Genomic DNA, 25,363 nt, shown 5'->3' with positions numbered 1-25,363 from the left:
AACACAATAGGGATAATACAGTGTCCACCACATACCCAATAAGTAGACATCTAGGGTTTAGGAACTTCCTGTTTCCATAACCAACGATCACAAAAATTAACACTCACAAAATAATAAAGGTCAGAAACCAAAGTTTCCATCTAATTATTAAAAATGTTATATGATAATTATGTGCTTGTTCTTTAGTTCAAAGATGCCATCTATGTTTTTGCTCAAAATTTCTCCACATCTTATTTTCGTAAATAAGATCAATAGCAAAAGGTTTCTCAAAAAAGATTCAGTGGCAATGTATATTACATCCAGCCATGTCATGAGTCCTAATATTTTAGGTTTAGAGTAACCAAAACCAATATGAACATCAGACATGGTATGATTCATTTTAATTCTAGAGAACCAAAAAAGCTCAACATGTGAATATTTCTAAGCATTATATTTTCTGTCCCTATATCAGCTGTTAAATAAGGGAAATTAAAAGTTCTTGTTGTCACACGAACAAAGATTCTGTATGTATGAACTAAAGTACCATGCTACACAGTGACACATCACAGTTAAATAGTACCTCAGTACCCAGTATATTCAATGCATGTTCAGATCCATAGGAAGGGGTATTTAATGGATGGTTGCTTCTGTCATCTTACAAAAGGTCTCGCAGAAAACTTGTAACCTTGAAATATTTCATTCATATGAATCTTCATCTAGGTTAACACCCCCTCCTCCTCCTCCTCCTCCTCTCTCTCTCTCTCTCTCTCTCTCTCTTTCTAACAGAGACAACCAAGAGGAGTAAAATTAATAGAAAATGGATATATGAAGATGAACCTCAGCACCTCAAGCACAAACATTCAACCATGCTGAGTGTCTGCATTATGTGTCAAAGATAGATATTATCCACAGAAAAGTCCTTGGTATCCTCCATCATGACATAGTAAAGCTTGGATTGATCATGCGATATTTCATAATTACCGAGCATGTGCAGTTACCCCAAGGCAGTAATATCGTGGCTATCATCTCCATTGAGTACTCCAGCATAATAAAGCTCATGTGACAATCATAAATTATCAAGATTCATCTCAGCAACCTACTAGAAGCAAGTACCCTACTCAAAGAGTCTATACTATCATTTGGCACTATTTTTAGGAGCCCCTTTGAGAAAATTGTGTGCTATTATTTTGTTTTAACCATTTGAAGATAAACCTTCAACTGTGCCCTCCCACTTACAACAGCTTCATTACAGAACCATACCAGAAGCTTTCTATGAACTATTTGCACCACCCATCCTTTCCTAATAATAGTTAGATCTTCTGCTATTGCAAGCCTTCCTAAATCCTTTCTAAAAAGATCCATCCATGTTATCTCGAGTCCTTCCTCATCCTTTCTTAAACCTTTGACATAAAATCTATGTTTCCCTCTTTACTAGGGCCTTTGCAGATTTTTCTTGCAAATTTTCCCCACATCCTAGTTGGTACTTTGTGACCTTATCCTCATCTAGTGCATACACTTCTACCGTACCCATTCATGAACTCATCCTTTGGTGCGAAGGCACCAAATTGGCCAGATCCCAAGCTAAAGACCAGCTAAATGCTTGTTTGATCAGAAGAAAATCATGAAGAATTTTGAAGATAAAACTACTCTGGCAAAACAAAGTGTGGAAAGAGCTTCTGAATGTATCTGGAATTACTCATAATAGAAAGGAATTATGGCCATTTCTCTAAGATGTCCTGCTGAAAATACAATTCTCCCACTGTGCCTAGAAGCGGTGTTGATTTGAGTTGCCATAAAATTTTCATTTTCTGGGTCCAAATAGGAAAGTTTTGCTCTATTCTTAGTCAGGAAGCACTGATAGGTTGTGGTGGGAATTAAGTTATAATAATGTTTTTAGAAAATTTATGATATATATTTCAGTAAGAGAAATTCTTAATGGTATTGATTTCTCCAAGGCTTTGTCAAACATTAGTACGTGACTCCCAGTTCTCCTTAAAGAACAGAGTAAACAAGATGTACTATATATCCTGTACTCTTGTAGTGTTATCTTTAAAGAACTAATGTTGCAAATAATATAATTTCATATTTAAGATTATTATTCTGGATGTTGTGATATACATTTCAGTAGGAGATATTCTTTATAGAAAAATTATGGTATTATCCTTTCTTGTCATGCACCTATGTATCTTGCCCCTCTTCATTTTCCAAGATCAAAAACCCACACATCTACTTCAAACATTTATTCTCTTTTAAATTTCCCCCTCTACTCTCAAGGATACGTGGTGAACATATGGGCACCTCCGCCTCCGCAACTCATCTGATATACCAGACATCTCTGCATCTATTATCATGCATAAAAGAGACAAGAACATGAAAATGACTGCTCTGAGTTACATCTCAGCCATATCTATTTAAGGGAAACCTTTCATTTTATGATATTCATAGTTACTGTATACATGTCAGTATGAAGCTTAATAATAGAAGTGATAACATATATTAAGATCTAAAATGCTTTTATTACAGCAATGGTAATATATGAATCTGAAGAATGAGATACCTGCTGCATGAACATCAAGGGACATGGCATTTCAATTATATGTTAAGTATGACAGACACTTACATGCCTTACCATCAATTACAAGTCCCTAATACACATGTAACCTTAACAAGAAAGAGCAGCAATTATCAAGTATTACAAAAACCTTTTGCTAAAGGACTTCCTGAAATTAAGTGACAGAACATGTACTTAAAAAAAAGTTAACAAATTCAAATACAAAAATCAAATTATAAATACAAAGAAACTTAAAAATTGAGAAAATGTTATAGAGTTGCTAATGATACTATGCAAGTTTTATACAAAAAGAATTCAATCAAAATCACCTTGCTCAAATGGGCAACGTGCAGGATCTTCCCCAAAATAAAGAGCCAATGCATCTGCATTTCTACCCTGCATAACAACCAGAAATTCATCAAGTACTAAAAACACTTGTTTCTTGTTGAAGTGTTATCACAGATAAGCAGCAATTTTAAAACATACCACCCCAGAATAAAGAGAAATTAAGGATCTCACTTCAGCTTCAGCAACAACAAGGAACTCCTTCAAAGTCTGAAATTAAATGTTTATTTAGTGTTGCAGAAAAACTTATAAGAAGAGGAACATATACTTGTAAAGCAATAAAATCTATCTACTTTCATAGAACATGCACTTGATCATGTTTTAAGAATGTATCTAAAGAACATGCACTTGATCATGTTTTAAGAATGTTTTAAGAATGTTTTAAGAATGTATCTACTGTCATTGATTTTATGCTTTTTTGGCCTTAAACAGTTTGTTTTGGATCCAAAATATCATGTTTACATCTAATAGCAGGCTGCCCCTGAGACGAACTGGTATTTTGTCCATTATCGAGCCATTAATAAAAGGTTGTTTTATTTTTAAACCACTTCTTCTATCTCCTATATATCATCTTTCCTTTTATTCCATCCTCTTCAGTTTTGTCTATCCCTGGTGTGCAAGACAAAAGCCCAAAGCTTCATTCCTGGGCTCCATGCTCCTGGCTGAAATTCGAAGGAACAGCCTCTAACGCTTTCAGATATGTAGACTGAATCTAGGTACATTCATGTTTGTCTGGATCAAGACTAGAACATGATTTCAAAGAATTATCATAAAAGAGGTGGTTGCTGCTATTAACACATCATTCTGTACATACCAAGGCCTGATATATGGTATTCAATTTATAATCTCTTTGGTGATATCCTTTAAAGTGCGGTATGCAACTAATGCAAGACCGGTATATCTGCTAGTGTTCGGTATGATGCTAGCAGCCTGCCCCATTATTAACAGATACATGTGTTGGCAGTACTTTTACACAGAAAGCATCTGCTTGGGGTTATGTATTTGTGCCACCAACACACTGGCACACCTGCAATATGCACCCAAAAATATATACACGCATGGACATACTACTTATTGTTGTTTTCTGTGCACATATTCCTTCTTGATTTACATTTATTATTATCAATTCTAGTCAGAATAAGCATTGACAGTTGCAGATAAATGATGCATGATCAGTTTTATAGCTATGAAGTCCAGCCTACTTAGGCCCTGTTTGGGGGAGCTTTTGGAGGGCCAAAAAGCACTTTCTGGCCCTCCAAAAGTACTTTTAGATAAAAAATGGTGTTTGGTAAAATTTTCGGAAAACTGTTTCAGCTTTTGCGGGAAGCTGAAAAAGCTTTTGGGGAGAAGCTCCAGTTTGGAGCTTTCCGAAAATGTTGTTTTCAGCTTTGTCGGAAAGCTGTTTTTTGGACCAAAATACCCCCATTTAAATCATATTTTTCCCCCAAAATCCTCATCCCGCCTCTTCCTCTCTCACCCATCCTCTCCCTCCCCCTCTATCTTCTTCTTCCTCTTAACGCCGCCGCCTCTGTTTCTTCTTCTTCTTCTTCTTCTTCTTTCTTTTTTCTTTTTTGTTTTGGGAGCTCGTGGCTGCCCACGGTGGCAGCCACCATGCCGGCCACCACCCATGGCCGGCGACCCCTCTATATTTCAATGAAATAAAATAATAAATAAATAAATAAATAAATAAAATAAAAAATAATGAGTGAGTGGCAAATAATCTGATCTAAATAAATAAATAAAAATAAATATTAGTAATTGTTAACCAATTTTATCATCTAGCTAGAAAATTTGTTAGAGAGATAAATGGTCATTAGAAGGATGAAAAATTAATTTACACTAATAATTATAATATTTTATATATTTATTATTATATTATACTATAAATATAGTATTATATTACATTATATCATAATACATTGATATGTTATGTTAAATAATTTAATATTATATTAAATTATTATTCTATAATACATAATGTTATAGTACTATATTATATTACATTACATTAATATTATACTATATCATATATTTATGTATTAATACATATTATATTTTATTATGCTTTGTTGTATAATACTGGTAATGTCCTTTATGGTCATTTTGTCACACAAAAGTACTTTCTCAGTTTGTTTACCAAACACATGTTAAAGTGCCACAGCACTTTAGAAATATAGTTACCAAACAGCAAACAGCTTTTTATAAACGCTCTGCTTCAAACAGCTCTACTTCCAACAGCGCTACTTCCAAAAGCTCTACTACTAACAGCTCCCCCAAACAGGACCTTATTCAGTCACTGATAGCTGGATACCCTATTTTCAAATAAGAGAGTGGTTTCTTTGGCCACAAGAACAGACCAAACACCTATACTTTCTTCATTTCTCTTTGTATACTCTCTCATATTTTCTACTTCTTCAGTATCACCTCCTTGGTCTTTGTGAGAGGATATTTTATACATGACAAAAGCCCCAAATCTTCATTCTTAGAGGCTCCTTGCCACTGCTTGAGTATATAACATGATAGCCTTCAAGGAATTGATACCAGACTCATGCTTATCAACATTTTGATCCAAATGTTGAAAAGTTCACAATCCTAGGTGTGTTTACCTTGCTTCATATCCATCAGTTTGCTTCCCTTGATCATAATCACCAAAAATGAGAACAAAACCGGCAATGCATGCTTTATTTGGTCCCCGCATCATATTCAAGAGGATGTATTTCGCCAACAACTTTTGCACATGATATAGTGTTGAATGATGAGAAGGAAAAGTTCAATACTAAACTATAATTATAGAGAAAAGCAATATGGGCCAAAAATCAATAGAACCAAAAGAGTGCATTAAAATCTAAATGAAAATGAAAACCAAATGTACCACACACAAATTGGTGACCAAGCGATACCAAGGGATATTAGTGGAGTCATTTTAGTTATCTTGGATCCATAATATATAAAAAGAATGGTGAGAAGATGGAGACTTGCCTAACAGAATTGTGATTGAGTTGAATATAGAGATGTTTTTGGATGTTTTGTGATAGACATATGCCTTCATGACTTTGCAATAAAATTTTGTGCAATAATGATAAGCATGTAATGACACATGATTCAAGACTTTGGGTCATAACAAGGCCCAAGCAAAGGAGGACATGGTAGAGATGAGACTGGATTAAGGATATGTGGCAAAGCTAGGAAGCAGGAATCATAGAATCAAGAATAAGCATATTAGAAGAGGTGCTGGAGTTGCAATCATTAAGAACAAAATGACAGACTAGAGCAAGATAATATAAGCAAGTGAAAAAATTAAATAAAATAAATAAGACCTTAGTAAATAGTGATCAAAACTGTGCCAAAGGTTTAAGTAAGATGAAGAGAAGACCTAAATCAACATGGATGGAATTTGTGAGAATTGAAGTGGAAAAGCTTGCCATCAAACCAGATGAAAATCCTTTCTATTGAGAATAATGGTGAGAATGCTGCCTCTAGGGGATGAACCTAGAACCTCCACAAAGGGCCAAGGCCGAGGCAGGAGTGCAGCCACATATGCAAGAGGGGCTGCACCCCTCCCCAACCCCAGTTTTGTAAAAACCCTTTGGTTATGACACAAGAACGATCACGGAACCCCATCCCACCGAATGTGGCCATCTCTTTTCCATGCCTTTCCAATTCTCGCCCAATTACGATGCCCCCTTTAACACTATAGCATCTATCGGGTACTTGCATAACCTCCAATGGGTCACATGCTATAATCCTAAATTACCAATCCCAAATCCAGCTCTTATGTTGTCTCCTTTAAGTAAACTCCAAGAGATACAATGTCACTTGTCCATGCTAGTAGAGTTTTGAGAGGAATCTTCGGTGATTGCAATCCTTCAATTATAATGCATCTAGATGTATATAATTGAGAAAAAAAATCCAAAACCATTAATTTAGAACTGGGGGGTAGAACACTCTTGCTTCCTTCCTCATGTTCTTCAAAACTCCATCAACAGGAAAAAAAAGAAACCTGATGAACAAAACATAGAAAAGAAATATAGACAGGATTTTGTCTATAGTAGGAATGTAGGAGTAGGAAAACTGATTTTCAGATTATTGACAGTAGTGCAGTATGAAACAAACATGGCAACTTTTCTTCAGTTTTATTTTCTTCCCATATATGGCTTTCTATAAATATTCTAGTACAACTATTTCAGAAACCAGATCTTACAACCATATCTCCATCAAATTGTTCACAAAAGTAGCGAGTGAACAAATTTTCAAACAAATTTTCAACCCTCTAAGAAGTTCATGTGATTGAAATTTGACCAATCAATGAATCAAGTTTGGGCCTACAAATATAAAGAGCAGTGCCTCATAAGATCATTCAAATGTTCAAAGCAACATAAAATTTATGCATTACTGACTAGAGAATATTGTGATGAGATGGGATCTTTGTAGATTTTTTGGACATAGAAGAAGAAGGTCACTGAGGAGTTTACAGGCCAGCCTCCTCCTTCTGTTCATCCTAGCAATCCTCCCCCCCCCCCCCCCCCCCTCCACCCCCCCCACCCCCACCCCCAGCACACACACACAAAAAGGCAAATACATATGCACGCCCAAATGCACGTGTACATGCAAACAAAGGAGAAACAAGAAAGCACAAAAATTCAGGCTCAACTCCAGCACTGATAAGAGTGGTGCCAACCAGCAGACCAAAGTCCAGTTGGAAAGACCAGATGTGACACTCAGCTGTAATAATATGCAAATAAGGTTCACAAGGTCACACCAAGATGGTTGTAGCAAAGTTTGATGGTTATGGTTATTGTTATCAATCTCATTCTGGATATCAGACTTGTTTGTCAGAAAAATTACTACTCTTCTTTATATTCAGTGTTGTTTGCTTCTGAAAAAATTGTGTAGTCAATCTTAGACTATTTTATACATGCATGGTTTATGCACTCATGAATTGTAAAATGTCTCAAACATGCTTCATTGATCTAGTACTAGATTTGATAATATATTATTTAGCAAAATAAGGATCTAAAATTCAGTATATATGAGAATGGATATAAATATAATGACAAATAGTGCAATTAATTTACATGAGTATCTCTTCCTTATTGAGCTTTCATTTGGTCTTATCACTGATAATCATTCATCATCAAGGTGCTTAAAAGGCCCAACCAAAACATATCCAATCATGCTTTTCTCATGGTCATACATGCATAATTGCAGTTGGCAACACTATCCAATGAAACTTACTGCAATGTTATTGTAAACGTTAGTCAACTTTTTCAACAATTGTTTGTAAAATATTGAATAAAGAAAGAAATCAGAATAGAAATTGAATTTACTCCAAGAGAATGTGTATCTGTTCGAGGGGAAAGGAAAATTGATTGATAACAAATGTAGGAAATTATTTCCATATTATAGATGCAGTAAGGCTTTCCCAGATTCAGGGTTTTTTGTTCGGTGCAGAAGTTCCTAAGCATAAATGCAAGCATGTATACATATAATAAATGAACGACCAAGTATTTTAAGTACCAACTCCACAGGGCGGTAAGCAGCATACAATACTGACTTGGTACAATACGGGGGTTTGGTATGCCCCCATGCCGATATATGGTACAGGTGTTGTGACAACCCCAACACCATACCATTCGTCCATATAGGTGAGTACATTACCATATCGATCAGGTACCATATCAATTAGTTACTAGTATGAGGCCTAATACCGACTTAAAAACCTTGCAACCAATTGTAGATTGGAACGTACAAACATTTATGATTGGAGGTCCTAATTTTTATTCTTGCATCAGTTTGATAAAATGAGTAAAATAAAAGAGACATGAGAGGCCTCTTATTTTAAAAAATGACAAATTATTGTATATGGATAACTTAGCATGGGAGATGTGCATGCTTCGCTTCAGAAGTTCAGATTCCTCCTTGGCAACATGGAATGGTCTTTTTCCAAGAAACTGCTTTTCTTGATAGCTTTACATCCAGAGACTTCATTTAGGAGCATCATGTAGGTAAGAAGAACAATATAAACATTTTGATAGGACCTTTTTTCAGCAAATAATTATGTAATATCATAGATTGAGAACCCAGAAGCAAAAGATCAGGAGTTAGGTAAATAGTTTCTGATTATATGCACTTGTACCTTATGAAAAGTAGCAGATACAGGACCATCATTTTCAGATGATGTTAGTTCTTGTTCAACTTTCTCTAGTCCTTTGCTTATTGCTTGCATTTCCTCTGCCAAAATCTTCAATTGTATCTGTACAAGTCAGTTGTTCTACCCAATCAGTTGCCAAGCAAAAATTAGTGATGAACTAAAAATTCCAAGCAGAAACAATGATACCTTCGATGCAGATTCTAAGCTAACAAGGTCCTTGTCAAAATCAAGCACTTCTGGAAGTTTATCGGCAAGAACCTGCAGGTTGAACAAAAGTATGTAGTTCAAGAAAGAACAAGAACAGAGTGCTTCCAAAAAATTAAGTTCATAAGCATGTTAAGTTCTTGTGGAAAATGCAAGGTTAGGAGAACAAATGGCACATGGTTTGTTATTATACAATAAGCTACAATTGGGGGCATGCCCAATCCAGAAAAGCAGACGACCATATGTGACAAGTAGACTTCAGCCAGTCTCTCTCTTTGGAGCCCATAGTTGGCCCTTTAGGACTTATTGGGGATCTTAGTAATTAGAACTTGGAGCTAACTGGCTGCTCCTTTAACCTTACTCAACTTCCAGTAACATCTTCTGAACTTCAGCAGATCCTCCCTGGCATCCTCTAGAATTTGTTCAGCCTAGCCCAATAGACGCACATGTTTTCCCCATGTCATGCTGAAAACAACAATCACAAGGTTCAATTTTAAAAACATGCATTAATTTGCGACTGTAGATCAGGTCATACACTTCTAAGGTACCACTTGTGACTTTCAGTGTGATGTTCATCACACTTTGATCTCACAAACTTAATATCAAGGTATGCCATACCATACCGAACTAGGTGGCACAGGATATACCATACATACCGGTTCGGTACCAGTATGTGGTGTACTGACACTCAGAACACCGAATCAATCCTCATATTGCGCGCACCGACACAGTAATAGGGTGGCACCGACATGGAGCCTAATACCGATGCAGCATATCTTTCTTAATATTGCTCAGACAAATACTAAACCCAAGTTGCAACACCTCCCCAAACATGGTTCGCCATACGACCCGAACCAGGTGGTACGGAGCGTACCGTACCACCTACCGACACAGTGCTAGTGTGACACCGGTATAGGGTCCGGTACCAAAACGGCGAACCTTGCCCCCAACCTTCCCACCCAAAAACACACAAAAGGAAAACTAAAAAAAAGAATATTTTCATCTAGGGAGCCCAAATAATGGTAGCCCGATCTTTTTGCACAAGGAATCTTCACCTAGCAGGCTAGCATAACAACCATCCAATACCAAAAACCTAATCATCTTTGAAGCTTTAGACAATGTCAGGTCACCTCGTGATTTTTCATGACTAATCAACCAGGTAGACCATTTGGAAACAATGGAGCATTATCACAAAATGGTCTTTTCCATAATAGATTGTGTAGACTCTAATGAGGCTAACCCGCCAAAGTAGCTTGACACAACCCAAAATTAAATTCCCCAACTTAGTCTATGAACCATCGAATTAACTTGCATATTTTATGGCCACCTAGTTAATAGATTTGCACTTGCCTTTTCACCCTTCATTGCACAGCCATCACAACTTATAAGGCTACCAAAATCAGATCCTACACTATAATGTTTCACATATAATAGCCTTTTAGCGCACATATTCACATATTCGTCTATTTACCCATGTCGGTATACATGATGATGTTCTACCATGTGCCACATATATGATCTTCAACTTTTTTTTAATCACTCTCAATGGCTTCTTGTTGTGGACTGTCCATGACCATAAATTGGCTAATGGTTGAACTCATGGTCTGCCGTACCGGTCCGTACCGGCCGGTACAGGCCGGTACGTACCGGTCCGGCCTGGGACCGGTACCGGATCAGCGTGGAATCCGGTACCGGTAGTTTACTGTTGAAAAATCGGTACGGGACCGGTACGGAACCGGTACGGGACCGGTTCAGACCGGTTCGGACCGATTTCGGACCGGTTCGGACCGATTTCGGACCGGTACGCCATCGGTACGGACCGATACGCCACCGGTACGGACCGGTACGCCACCGGTTTCGGACCGGTCCGGGCCGCCACCGGTACCGGTACGGCGGACCTTGGTTGAACTGATTGTACTCTTTGAAACCTGACAAGATTCAAGAAAAATTTCAGAAGTCCTTCTCTCTTCTCTTCAAAATGGAAGACGAATCTCATATCAGAACAGATTGGAGAAAAAAATCTATAAATAACAAGCAGACCTACTAAAAAAGTTGGAAGTTTCCTTCTCTAAAGATGGAAAATCAGACAGTTTACCCAAGGCTTTCTACCAATGAGATTGGGAGCTATTCAAAGGTCCTTTTATTTAGCTTTGTGAGGAACTATGCTCAAGGCCTGTACTGGCCAATTCAGCCCGTACTGGACCGGTTCGGTTCCTGACAGGTCCAGTTCAAGCGTGGAAAACGGTTCCGACCTCTCTGGGATTGGAATCAAGCAGTACCGGCCCGAAACCGGCCTGTACCTACCCGAAACTAGCTTGTACCGGCCCAAAACCGGCCGGTATTGGTCGGTTCACATCGATTTTTTTTGCCACAGCGCGCGTTGTGGCCTGATTTGACTACAGCGCTCTGCGTTCTGGCTTTTTGGCCACGCGAAGCGGCCACAACGCTCCACGTTGTGGCCTGATTTGACCACAGCGCTGATTTAGGAGCATTGTGGTCTGATCTATGGCCGGACGAACCAAGGTACCAGTTCGGTATCGATTCGATTTAGTTCGAATCAGTACCGAACCAGTCCGGTAGCCGACTGGTACGCCGGCTGGTACCGGTTCGACATACCTTGGCTCAAAGACTGTTAGACTTAACTACTTGTACATCACTCTAACCCCAAAAAAATAGTTCAAACCCATTTCATTAATGAATGGCATTCATAAAATCATTTGTAAGGTATTAGCTTTGCAAATTTAGCCTCTTATGGGCCAGCTTGGTGGGGAGTCTTAATAGCCTTCATATAGGGGAAGATTTATCCATAAGAGCTTTATAACCATGTGAGAGGTGCGTAACCACTACAAAATTTTCGGATAAACTGGGGTACTCCGTAAAATGAACTTTGAGAAGGCATATGATCGAGTTAACCTGAACTGTTGGAGGTGAGAGGTTTTGGCACGAAGTGGCCAAAGTGGGTTGAACTTTCATTAGCAGGGGCCAATACTGCTACTCTCATTGGTAGAGGCTCAGAAAGTAGATTCAATGTTCTCATGGCCAAGATACGTTGTCTCGGTACCGGGCCCTGTACCGATGCTACCTTGTTACTATGTCAATGTCTGGTACAGGGTCCGATTCGATGTATCGAGTGTCAGTACGCCCCCTGTACTGTGTATCGATACTAAACCGATATGGTACGTACGCCTTGTACTATTCGGTTCGATATAGTATAGCATACCTTGCTCACAGCCTTAAGCACGAGAATCCATGACCCCTTATCTCTTTGTCTTAGTTTCTTAAGTGTTGGCGAGATTTCTAGAGACTGCCAAGTCCGACTTTCTTATCAAAGGTTCAGGGCCTTCAAATACTTTGGCTGAGATTAGGAGTTCATAGCATACAGATAATATTATCATATTCTATGAAGATGAAAAGGAACAGATTACGTGCTTGAAGCTAATCTTTTATTGTTTTAAAGAAGTCTCTGGTCTACTAAGCAACTTCGTGTATTCTGGGGTTCATAGGGAATGATGTTCACCAAGCTATTTGTTGCTCTACTTGGCTCTATTGTCAGTTATTAACATTTCGAATTAGTTATTAAACCCTGACAAACTTAGGAAGGCCAACAACAACCACTTTTGAAAAAGTTTGAGAAGAAGCTCCAAGGAGCGAAGGCTAACTTACTCTCAGCTCTTGGACAGTTAGTACTCCTTAACACGGTTCTATCTACTCTTCCAATCTACTGGATGCCCATTTTCTAACTGCCTGATTGGGTTCGGAAGGCAATTGATCAAATTACAATGAAGTCCATCTGGAAAGGCACTAATTCAAAAAAGGGTCATTACTTGTGAAGTAGGAAGTATGTCAAAGGAAGCAGTTCGCAGGACTAGGGTTGCTAAATCATACATATATGAACCAGGCCCTTCTAGGAAAGTAGCTATAGAGGTTCCTTGCACACTCTGACAGAGGCTGGAGCCAGCTTATCAGAGAATCTATTATAGAAGATGGCATTTTGGAAGGTACACTGCTCCACATGAATGTTGCACCAATTTGCCGCCTTTAGAGAGGAGTTTTGAGAATATGTCTTTATGCTCAACATCAAGTTCAAGGTTGCTAATGGCCTCAGAACTCATTTCTGCACACATATAGTTTACCAGATTTCCTTGCCGTAAGATATGGTTGTCAAAAATAGTGCAGCTAAAGTGCCAGACTTTACACTGTTCTAATGCTTACTGGGACCTAGATCTTTGAGCCCCACTGTCCTCCAAGCAATTTAATCAAGTTCGAAGTCTAAAGGGACAGATTCATGATAGGTTAGATGATAAATTTGACATGATGTACTGGAAATGCTCAGTGTCTGGAATGTATACTTCAAAGTGCTTCTATAGTTTTCTCAATTTTGGTGGGGCATCGTCATCCTTGACTGGCTCTTTTTGGAAGTGTCCTACAATTTCACCTTGTTTGGTCCTTGAAAAACTAAATTCTTACCGGAGACAACCTTAAAAAGAGAGGATGGGTTTGGACCTATGGTTTGCTCTCTTTGAATGAGGAACAAGAAGATGCTGATCATATTCTCCTAAGTTGCTTGCTTGTAAGAACTCTTTGGCAGAAATTTGCTTCTTATTAGGCTACACCACCTACCTAGATTTGCCATATCATTATTGGTTGACTAGTGAGTTCGAAAGGTCGGTGGAGAACAGAGAAAGGGATGGGATGCATGGTGGTAGCACTTTGTTGGTGCCTTTGGCTGGAGCACAATGGCAGGATCTTCTCTGACCAAGCCAAGCACCCTGAGCACAAGGAATGCTAAACCGGCCCGTACCGAGCCGGTCTGGTCTCTGACCGGTTCGGCGGTGAAAAACGGTTCCGGCCCTTTTGGAGCCGGAACCGGCCTGAACCAGTCGATTCGCGCCGGTTCGCCACAGCGCACCGCGCGCACTCTGTAGGCAGCGCGCCTGCGCACACTATGTGGGCAGCAGACCAGTTCGATACTGGTCTGAACCGATCTCGAACAAGTCCGGTATGCCTACCGGTACCGGTTCAGCGTACCTTGCCTGAGGATGCTTTCTTTGAAGCTGCATCTCACCAAGAATGGATATTGAGCTGCTTCATAAACGGTGCTCTAGCAGTTGGGCTTTCTTTTGTTGAAACTATAGTTTTGTTTCTATTGATCTGACAACCCTAGTTAGAAACTGGTGTTTGTTGCATATGTTCTAGGGTACTCATCTGTGCCCCTGGTTCTTTCTCCCTCCTTTAAGAGGCTACACACTTCATTTTCTTAATGAATCCTCTTTGGGCCTCGGCCCATTTCCTCTCAAAAGGCAAAAAAGTTCTTTTTTATACCACAAACCATTGAACCAAGCTTTTTTTTAGGAGATCACAATGCACAATAATGCTATCTTCTGATCCAACCACTTTATGACATGTTATACCCTTGAACACCATATAACCCTCTTCCACCATTTCCTATAAGACAATACTTTGCCTAACAACGGACATCCTGCACCTATGCTAAAACGAATTTACTACAATGCCATTCATATTAGTCCCGGTATTGTTCCATGATTCTTTCCAACTCCTAGCCAAATGACAATGATACATCAACAACTTGCCATAAGTGGCCTTTCACTACTCATCTTATTCCTTCACATCTACACATTCAATCGCATCCTCCCAACAATAAAAACCTTATCTTCCACCCATCAGCGACAAGTTAAATGCAAACCATCTCCATTTTTACCCAACCAATATACTTAAAATGCCATGACAATATGTGTCAAACTGTCAATACTGAGGGCATTGTACACAATAACCTAAAACTGTGATAAGAATTAGTGGATTTATGTATGTATCTAAAATTCTAAATAGTTCGTATACTTGTCAGATACTTCCCAAATCTTATTCATATATTTCCAAATTGGCTATAACTAATCATTTTTAAGACAATTCCAAACTGTTTCCACTTTCCCCTCACAGATATGGCTTTCTGTCCTGCATCAAAATCCAACCACAAGTCCAATGTTCATGATCATGTGACTATTGTATGTTACTCCAGCGACTAATTTAGAAACATAATTTACACATAGCTCATACAAGTGGTACTTAAATTTGTTAGAACACATGAATAAGAATAAACATGAAAGAATACATGATTACATGCAAACATAGATAACAGTGGCAATGAAGCTTGTAATAGCTGAAACATTAGTCAAGCTAGTCAAAGATTTTATTACTCATAAAATAGAAACCAAAACACAGTGACAGAAAGAAGAGACTAAGGTACCTTGCACAAATAATTCATGAGAGTCATTTTGTTATTGCGCGCACGTGTATCAGTGAGTTTGAGAAGGCTATCCAACCGAAATCCGATGGCAGAACCTTCAATTATGGAGAAAAGGTTGAAAGTCAGTTTGCATAGACAAAGTGCAAATAATGGTTACAACTTACAACCATCTTAATCCTATCAAGCTGATATCCTGCATGAACAAGAGAACTAACTTGCTCACATGGTAAACACTTTTAAGTCAAAATCTGGATGCCCATTATGGAAATCAGAAGTCCAGAACTATTGATAAAAGGATCAAGTGGTGAATAAAATTATCAAAAATGACTCGAGAACCTCCAATATTGTTAAACTGAAAGTCAAAGAACTCGAAAAGTTGAAACAAGTTGGTAAAACAATAGGAACTCCTAAAAAGGAACAAATTCTGACATAGGCAGCAACCATTCCAAGCAACCTCCTGAATCAAGATATATCTACTACAATGGGTTGTCAAAGGTGGCTGCCTTAGTGCCTAGGAATCCCAGCCACCTAGGCACATGCGCTTTTATAGGTTCCTTGTAGGGTGGCCACCTATGTGCCTAGGTTGGCACTTGGCACATAGCAGAGAACATAGGCATCTAATGACCAATATGTAACACGGCAGTACCTTTGTTGCCATCCATTAATTAAGTGCTATATATTGATTTTTAAATTGGTTTAATAAAGAAGAATGATAATTCAATTATCATTTTACCTTCCTAGTTACCAATTTTGCAAATGAAGATAAAAGAACAAAGCTGAATTGTTGACATATTTTGCTGATTTTTGGCATACTTAAACGTTCGCGTGTTTTGCTGATTTGTTTACATATTTCTTATTTGATTACACATCATAAGAGGGACTGATTTTGTGTGTCATCTTGTAGTCATTAATCAAGCTCGAAATGAGCTGGATCATTATTTTAAAAGCAAATAGCCAAAACCAGAGCTGAGACCATGAAAGGAAGATAAAATTGAAATTCACTGTTCTATGGATGAAACCTAATCATAATCATCTAGCCTTTTCTCAACTATTTGGGGTTGGCATTCTATAGCTAAAACTAATTTCTTGGATTCTACCACAAGGGGAACCTATTATGCTATACATTTAGAGGTCAATTGAAATAAGTAACTAGTTGCCGAGTAAAGCTTACAATTTCTTATAGTTTTGTATAGTTTATGGTGATCTAGAAGGTTCAATGTCTTTGCAGGTCCTCTCCCTATCCATGTTAATATAGGAGCCATATTATGCTGTAAGTTGTTGGTTCTTTCTGAAGACCTCATACACTTAAGCTTTATGTTTTTTAAATAAACATTTTTAAGCAAATAACGGATTTTCTCTCAAAAAACTACGCTCTAATAAACATGTATGACATAGTTAATGATTTCCAGATTCAGAAAGAAAAGTCACCCAACAAAAATAATTAGTCATTGAGATTTGCTTGATCACTGAAGGACAGTCAACAGCATTGAAAGTTGAAACTGATATTAATACTAAACCATTGAATTCTACAAAATAGTGAAAAGATCAATAATTTAATGACAGATATATATTAGGTCAAAGATAGCAAAATTCTGGAATAATCAAACCAGTGATATTCCCGAATATAGTTGTTTTTTTTTTAATCAAAACCATCATATCAATGGCATTGTCAAATAGGTGATAACTAAGCCTAAAAAAAAGTCAATTTAGTACCCTATGTGACTAGAAGAAAATTGGTCTGTAATTGCATTGATAATTGTAATTCTGAGACAAGAAGAAAGTCAAATTAGTAGCCTATATGACTAGAAGAAAATAGGCATTCTATTGTAATTTCGTTGATAATTGTAACACAGATAAAAAAATATGGTTGTTTCATGTTAAAGCACCATATCTGTCATTCTTACTCACCCCTGGCAGTTCCCTGGTTCAATGCATTTCCCAAAGAAAGAATTGTCTGCATGATTCTTTTTAATTTCACAGAATTTCTGAACTGATAACATGGAGGTATATATAGGTTAGTGATAATACTTAAAAACAGCTAATATCATAAGCTAGAAAGATTGAAATAGTTACCTCTTCTGCTGCAGAGTTAACGATGTTTAAGCTATTTCTGAGGTCCGCAACCTGGAATAATAAAAATAGAAATGGAAGTATTTTGCATTAATATATAAATATAATAAACATACTAAATTGGAAGCAGTGCAAACTGAAAACAATAACAGTGACCTGGGAACGGAATTGTATCTTAAAGGAGAAGACTCTCAGCTTGGCTTCCACCCTTGGTACTTTCATCAACTCTAAAAAGAACTGGAAGGAAATGTAAGAGGAGCACAAGTCAGCAACTATTATAAGAACATAATGTCCGATCTATATGTAATGTTATCATATACAGCTCCTACTTTCAAATTTCAATCACAAGCAAGGGTCAGGAAGTTCCAGTAAATTGATAGGGTTTCTTGAGGGTTCATGAACAGCAAGTTGAAGAAGTGATAAGGCAATGAGAAGATAATTAACAAAGAAACCAGATTAGCACCTATATCATTTAATGGATCATCAGACGCATCAATTATTATTAGACTCTAAGATATAGATATTATGATCAAATTTTAATCAAAATCCAGCAAGAATTTGATCTAATAGTCTTTGTATGTCTATCATGTTCAAGGTTGTAGAGCTTTCGTCTAGGAGTAGGGGTTCCATTAAACCAGGCCAGCCTTAAAAAAAAGGATCAAAAACTAAGGGTGAACTGAAGCCTAAGAAGTTAAAGCCTGCATGAATTTGGTCCAAGCTCAGGCAAAGGATTTTAAGAAAAACAGCATAAACCCAACTCTAAACCCAACATGGCCAAATAAAGAGCCCAAACTCAGACCATGCTTGGGCTTAGTATGTCTGACTCAGCCCTGAGCCTGGGCATGGTCATTTAGCACTAAGCAAAGTTAGTGCAGACTTCTGCACAGCCTACCCAGCATGTGCACACCCTATTCAAGAGCTTGAGCCAGATAGGAGATTAATTACATCTCAGCTGCACCCACTTAGTATCTTCATGATTTCCTGGCCTAACATAAAAGCCGGCTTCTTAGGCAAATTGCTTGGAGGGGGCAATGAAGTCGAGTGTAGAGATCACAGATGGATGGAACAGATTAGTATGGCATCAATTAGAGACAACCGGGTGCATCAAACTTGACTAAAACTGATACAAAGACCACATTTCATCCAAAATTTAAAAAGAAATTGAGTAGTTTAATAGAGTTTTTTGAGCAAGAATTTCAACTTAACCCAGGTTTTTATAATTTGTAGCTGTATCCAGTTATTAGAAAAAAATCCCCCCTCCCTCTCTCTCTCTATGCACGTGTGTGCGCCTAGAAGGTAGAAACGATCACCAAATTTACAGCTACTGTACGATCAATTTGCTAACTGATTGGCCTCCCCGATATTAAAAGTTGTGCCATATATTTTCTGATTTATTATAACAGTTACAGCTTGAGGAATCTCTTGGCCCAGCTAAATGCGCCAAAGCAATCCTAAGACTCATTGTAAGCCCTGCAACTGATTAAGTGCATAGAACTATACGGTTGTCCAATACAGAATCTAGGCTGATTTATTTTTGGCTATGTTTTGGGAGCCCCAAAGGAAGTAGGATATAAAATAAGGGGCTTTCTTTGCAATCTGAAAAGAGGGCCCCTAAAGAGATGGGCTTGATTACTAAAGGAAGAAGGAGCTGATGACCTTAAGAGAAATCAGACTGATGATAAGTTAACCAGACTAGGTCTTGTATGCAGGTGTTTTTATACGTGTGACTGGCTTTTTGAAATATTTTAGAATTTTTTGCCGGAACGAAGTCCCGCTGTTGGAATTCTGTCTATAACTTCTGATGATGATCTCACATTATTTCCACAAAGCTGCATTAATAAGATGCCTATAATAGCTCTTGAGCTTACAATCATTAACTTTAGCACTATGGCAATACCACAACAGCATCCATCAACCAGCCAAAGATAAACAGAAAACATAAAAGGAAATCAACTAACCTGCTCACATTTCCCTAAGCTTTCTTTATCACCATTATAACCCTGCAAAGTCAAGTGAAATCTATAAAGCAAGGAGGACACAACGAGAAAGACAACTTGCACTAATTGTTCCATACAAATCAAAACCAGAGATGGTGTAGCAGATATAGGAAACTTAATAGCTGTTTAAATGGCATAAGTGACACAATATATGTACCTTGAGTAGGTCCATCTCCTCCTTTGTTGGACAGAACTTTATGAGGTTATCTACTTGATCGACATCCAAAACAGAATCATCAAGAGCAAGCAATGAATTCTGGAATAAAATGCATGGCAGTCACGAGATATTGAAACCAGAAAAAAAAAACTACATAAACTAAGGCACCAAAACTCTAAGAAATGAAGCAAAGAGAATTTTTAAGCCCAGAAGATAAGTTCTGTCCTATCAAGAATTAAAAAAAAAAAAAAAAAAGATATATGAACATGCAGATCATATCAAATTCCACCAGTTTCTATTTTTTTAGGCACATGCCAAACTGGCATCAAAACCTATGCTTTATTTTTTAGCAGCATGTGACATTGGAGCAAGAACTAGAATTAAGTGGGGAAACTATACTCATGAGTGCGTGCACCCATGCGCGCGCACACACACACACACACACACACATATATATATATATGCATATATATATGCACATATATATGCATACATATATTCATACATATATATATACACACATATATATATATATACATATATATACATACATATATCTATACATACATATATTTATATACATATACATATATATATACATACACATATATGTATGTATGAATGTATATGTATATATAAATACATAATCTATACATACATGTACATATATACATATACGCATATGTACATGAATATATATATATATATATATATAGACACACACATATACAAACATATATATATATACCCAAATAAGTATGTTTATGTATGTTCGTATGTGTGTGTACATATATGGGAATGGTTATAATATACGAGAGGCGTCTTTACACCCACCATCAAATTCAATATTAATGGTTAAGAGATAAAATTGTAAGCAATTGGATTTGACTTAGATGGCCTAAAATATCTATATGCAAGAAGTCATATGGCTTGGACTTTGGAGACCCCTAGCTTATGCATCAAGTCATCCCAATAATATAATCGTAATAGAACGTTATCTTGTTGACTTTGGGTGACTTAACGCTTAGTCTAGGGGTCCAGAAAACATATGATTTTTTGTATATAGAAATTTTAACCTTCTATATAACATCTAGTGGCATACATTTTCATTTTCTGACCACCAACATTGAATTTGGTAATGGGTGTAGTGTTCTTTCTTTACATCCTACGTGTATTATAACCGCACTATATACATGGAGAGAGAAAGAGAGACCATATGTCTATTACAGTTTACAGTCACACGATGCATTCACAGAGCCAAGCATCAAACAGATATCATTTAAAATTTACTAATATATAATGGCAAAGGTTTTGAGATCGGTTTCCTGTTTAAGCAAGGCTCCACCCTGAAAAAACAACAAAAAACATCCCACCTCCATGTGCCCAACTATCCTGAAAAAATTGTAAAATCCCCATTCTTCTCCTCACACAGGCTCCACAAAGAAAAGAAAAAATCACATGTGCAGGATCCTATTTGCAATAATTCCAGCTCTATCTCCTTACCATCAAATCAGGCAATGGAATCTTAACCTTTGTAAGCATTATTTCGCAATTATTGGCCCTTCTAAGATCAATCTGCAAAAGGAAAAAAAGAATTATGAAATATCATATATGTCAATAGTTTCTGTTTAATATAATGTACTAACCTTCTACAAAAGCTAAATGTTTGAACTTTGAACACTATCAAGTAAAGAAGAAATTTTATCACTATATTCAGTGCCAACATATTAAGGAACTGCTATCTTTCTACCCAACAACATCAACAACTATCCAAAACAAAGAATTGCTTAAGCTTGCAATCTCAGATGAACAAATTACCTGGATATTTAGTCTGGAGCCCAAATGATGTAAAATTTCGGTCTTCTGTTTGAGTTTAAATTATCAAGTTAGCATATCCACTATCTTCATCTCTTGGTACAACTCTTGGTAATAAAGCACCTATCTTGCATTCCCTATTTGTTGTTTATTGTCCTAACATTAAATCATAAAAATATGCCAACAACAATCCACCCAAATAGTTGTCTCTGACATGTAATTTACTACTACTTCCTCTCGTAACTGAAGACCCCATGCCTCTAAGAAGTTTTCTTAAGATGAAAGAGAAAACTCAGTCAATTCAGAATATCAAATTATGCTACAGACTGTAAGTTCGCTCAGGGTTTAATTGTTATTACCTATTATGAAGGTTTAATAGCTATGAGCCCAACAGTTAATTTGTATCTCCATAGTTAATTCAGACTATATTTTTCTATTCATGTTCATCATCAAGCAAAGAGACATATTCCTTCGCACATCTGCAACAACAAAATATAACCAGCAGGGAAACCACACGGGGCAAACTAGAACAGCAAGGAACATATACAACATCAAAGAAAAAGATTGATCAGATGTCTAAAAGTGGTAAATCTGCCAAATTAGGTAACAATGATAAATTCTGTCAAAAAGTTATACATGCATGCATGCGATGCATACATAAACATGCATAATATAAAACTAAAAAAGAGATCTAAGTTGCTTAAGGGGCTTTTGCATGCGTGTGTTTGTATAACTGGAAAAGTGAATTGTTTTGCTGAGATCCAGTGATTGGTTTAAATCGTGTATTCTCATGAAACCCAGCCAGAATTTTTAGAAATAAGAAGTGATAAGTACCAGCCTCCATACCCATTTTTTCATTCAGCCAAAACCCCCAAACATTACACTCTGGAAAGAATTTTAAAATCATTCATTCCAGCAAAACAAGTAAAGAAAAAGGATTCAGTAAGGCTAACTCGATATTGATGGGAAAGACTATTTCTATAATTTCGAGTGTTAAGCACTTGTGATCCATGTGATAAGGACAAAATGCTGTGATTCCATCTAATCAGTTTTTTTTTTGTATTGACTATATCACTGAATAACACTCTTGTTTTTGCTTCATCATCATTCCTTTTCATCTAATCAGTTTTTCTTTTTGAATTGACGATATCATTGAATTAGACTCCTGTTTTTGCTTCGTCGTTCTTCCTTTTCCTTTAAAGATAGAGAATTGAATCAAGTCTTTTTTTGATTGGTGCACTTCTTCTTTCTCTTTCCTTTAAAAGATAGAGAATTGAATCAAATAAAGTGTTGCTTTCTAAGAAGGGTATGTATAGAACAAGGTCTTGATGGGTGGCCCTAGGAATCACAGATAGAGGCTCAAGGCCTTGCATTTTATAATAATAGAGATAAAAAAATTATGTTATAACTTATAAGTAAGATAATAGCCAATAATGCTACATTTGGTTCATCGGAATGAGCATTGGAATGGAATAGGGATTCCAACTTTGGCCTCATTCCAATGTTTGGCATGACAATAAAGATGAAGTCACAATTCTTTGGAATTACAACTTCTTTATTTGAAAGAATGATGAATCCAGTCAAAGTTTGCAATTTCAACATCGGGCACCGTACCGGTACCTGATCAGTAGGGTTCAATACCAACACTCATTATGAAAATATATACCATTTTGCTATCCGTGCAGCATGTTTTCGATTTTTTGCATTTTTTAATTTTTGAGGATTATTTTAAGGTATATAGATGTTTAAAAGTACTATAGTGCCCTTTTAAAGTACCAAATTAAGTCTCGATTACTGTTCAAAATATCCAATTAAGGTTTATGATAGTTCAAAATAACGCTTGCCATACTAGTTGGTATCATACTATACCGGATATACCGTACCATATCATTCTGGTACCAAACCGATATATGGTATCTTACCATACCGACACGATATGATGGACCTTACCGTATCGTACTACATACCAACACTGTAATAGGATGGTACCGATACGAGATCCGGTACCAAGACGGCGAGCCTTGGTTCAAGGTACTATTAAAAGACCGATCCATGCGAGGAAAGAAGGAAAGGAAGGAACATAGAAGAAAAGGAAAGGAATAAGAAGAGGAAAAAAAGAAAAGGAAGGGAAGAATAAGGGAAAAAAGAAAGGAAGGAAGAAGAAGAAAAAGGAAAGGAATGACAGAAGAAGAGAAGGAAAGAAAGAATGAAAGGGAAGAAGAAGAAAAGAAAGAAAAGAAGGGAAGAAGAAGAAGAAGGAAAGAAAGAAAAGAAGGAAAGAAAGAAAAAGGAAGGAACGAAAGAAGAAATACAAAAACAAGAAAAAGGAAAGAAAGAAAGGAAGGGAGAAGAAAAAGAAAGACCGGAAGGAAAGAAGAAAAACGGGAAAGGAAAGAGTAACAGGCCAAACCGTTCCAAACAAGTGGAATAGGGCGATTATACTTAGTTTGGACCAATTCGAGCCCTTTGCCAACCCAAAAGCCGAACCAACCGATACCATGCCAGCTTGGGTTGGTACGCCCTATGCAAGGAAGTACGGAATGGTGAAGCCTTCTTTGGTTCCAATTATACATAGGAGGAATGGTTATTCCCATGAAAATATGAATATTCTTGTAAATAAACTAATTAAGATTATTTATGGTATAAAATAGTAACCAATGATGCATTATGTTACATAATAAAAAATAAATGATTTAATAAAATATAATTTAAAATTATATTTTATTAGAAACTAGTGAAATATCAATTAGCATACATTGTAATATTATATCAAATATTACTTAAAGGTTTATTATGTATCATATACAAGCGAATGGGCATTATGCAATGTCTGTTAAATAAAATAAAAATATAAACACAAATTATTAAATATCATTGAACAAAAAATGATAAAATTATATTAAATAAATATTAAAACTAAATATAATAGCTAACATATTAATAAAAATTTAAAAATAAAATAATAAAATACATAAAGTAAAATAAAAAGTATAAACATATATATATATTTAAGAATAACATTAAAATAAAATAATTGATCTAGAATATAAAATATAAATAACATAAAAAGTAATGAACAGAAATAGAAAATAGAAAAGAATACTAATGATATATCACAAAATTAATATAAAATTTATTACATTCTAATCTATAACTAGTTAAATTAAATATTGGAATTCCACTGCCATTTCTTTTCCATGCATTCCTTTGACCAAACAAGGGAATGACAGTCATGATTCCATTCCGTGCCTCTTCCAATCTATTTCCCAGTCGAGTTCTTTTTTTCATTCCTAAGAACCAAATGTAGTGTAAGAATGGTTGGGTAATCCTCTTTGTTTCATTTTATTGGTAGCTTACATTGTAAAGCCTTTAGTATGCGTAAGGTTTAATGTTGTTCCCAAACACTATCAAGATAATTATTTGCAGGGATGGCATCAAAGAAACACTAGAACATCTGCAAAAGAACCTGGTCAAATTAAATAAATAGCAAGGTCCTAGCAGCAGGATCAAGAAGAAACAACAGGCAAAGGATCACCACCTGGCATTAGAGCCATCAAGCTAAAACCATATGAAATCCATCTCACTGCTCTAGACCTCAACAGAGGATGGGAAAGCCTTACACGATTTTAAATCAAAAGCTATAAACTCATCTTTATTTTTTAATGACTATTGCAGATTCTACTGAGGCAAAAATCCATTCTAATGTTCATGACAGCATCAATCAGTTAAAGCAATGATGTTGATATCTGGTATATCATTTATGGACAAAGGTATGAGGCAAGGACCGCCGAACCAGTACTGAGACCTGTATCGGTCGGCGGCCGGTATGGTT

General features: G+C 36.7%; 1 protein-coding gene across 6 annotated transcripts in view; it reads right to left on the bottom strand.

Moving 5' to 3' along the window:
* LOC103714241 (formin-like protein 18) overlaps window positions 1-25,363 on the bottom strand; it is a 36,756-nt gene that overhangs the window by 3,848 nt on the left and 7,545 nt on the right. For 3 of the 6 annotated variants that reach the window (XM_088716547.2, XM_039126291.3, XM_088716552.2), the window contains exons 6-16: window positions 21,220-21,291; window positions 19,717-19,815; window positions 19,521-19,562; window positions 17,719-17,799; window positions 17,566-17,616; window positions 17,401-17,482; window positions 15,493-15,587; window positions 9,213-9,284; window positions 9,012-9,128; window positions 3,017-3,085; window positions 2,860-2,926 (exon numbers count right to left, since the gene is read on the bottom strand). In XM_088716547.2, the coding sequence (XP_088572673.2) occupies window positions 2,860-2,926; window positions 3,017-3,085; window positions 9,012-9,128; window positions 9,213-9,284; window positions 15,493-15,587; window positions 17,401-17,482; window positions 17,566-17,616; window positions 17,719-17,799; window positions 19,521-19,562; window positions 19,717-19,815; window positions 21,220-21,291 (847 nt within the window). Of the gene's footprint in view, window positions 1-2,859; window positions 2,927-3,016; window positions 3,086-7,950; window positions 8,858-9,011; window positions 9,129-9,212; window positions 9,285-15,492; window positions 15,588-17,400; window positions 17,483-17,565; window positions 17,617-17,718; window positions 17,800-19,520; window positions 19,563-19,716; window positions 19,816-21,219; window positions 21,292-25,363 lie in introns of all 6 variants that reach the window. The other 3 variants (XM_088716549.2, XM_088716550.2, XM_088716551.2) reach the window with 3 other exon arrangements.

The sequence above is a fragment of the Phoenix dactylifera genome, chromosome 2 (assembly GCF_051530095.1).
Source record: "Phoenix dactylifera cultivar Ajwa chromosome 2, Ajwa_hap1_PhDact_Kaust_v1.1, whole genome shotgun sequence".
NCBI classification, from domain to species: Eukaryota; Viridiplantae; Streptophyta; class Magnoliopsida; order Arecales; family Arecaceae; genus Phoenix; species Phoenix dactylifera.
The sequence above is the reverse complement of the archived record's forward strand: the minus strand, read 5'-3'. Positions and strand labels throughout refer to the sequence as shown.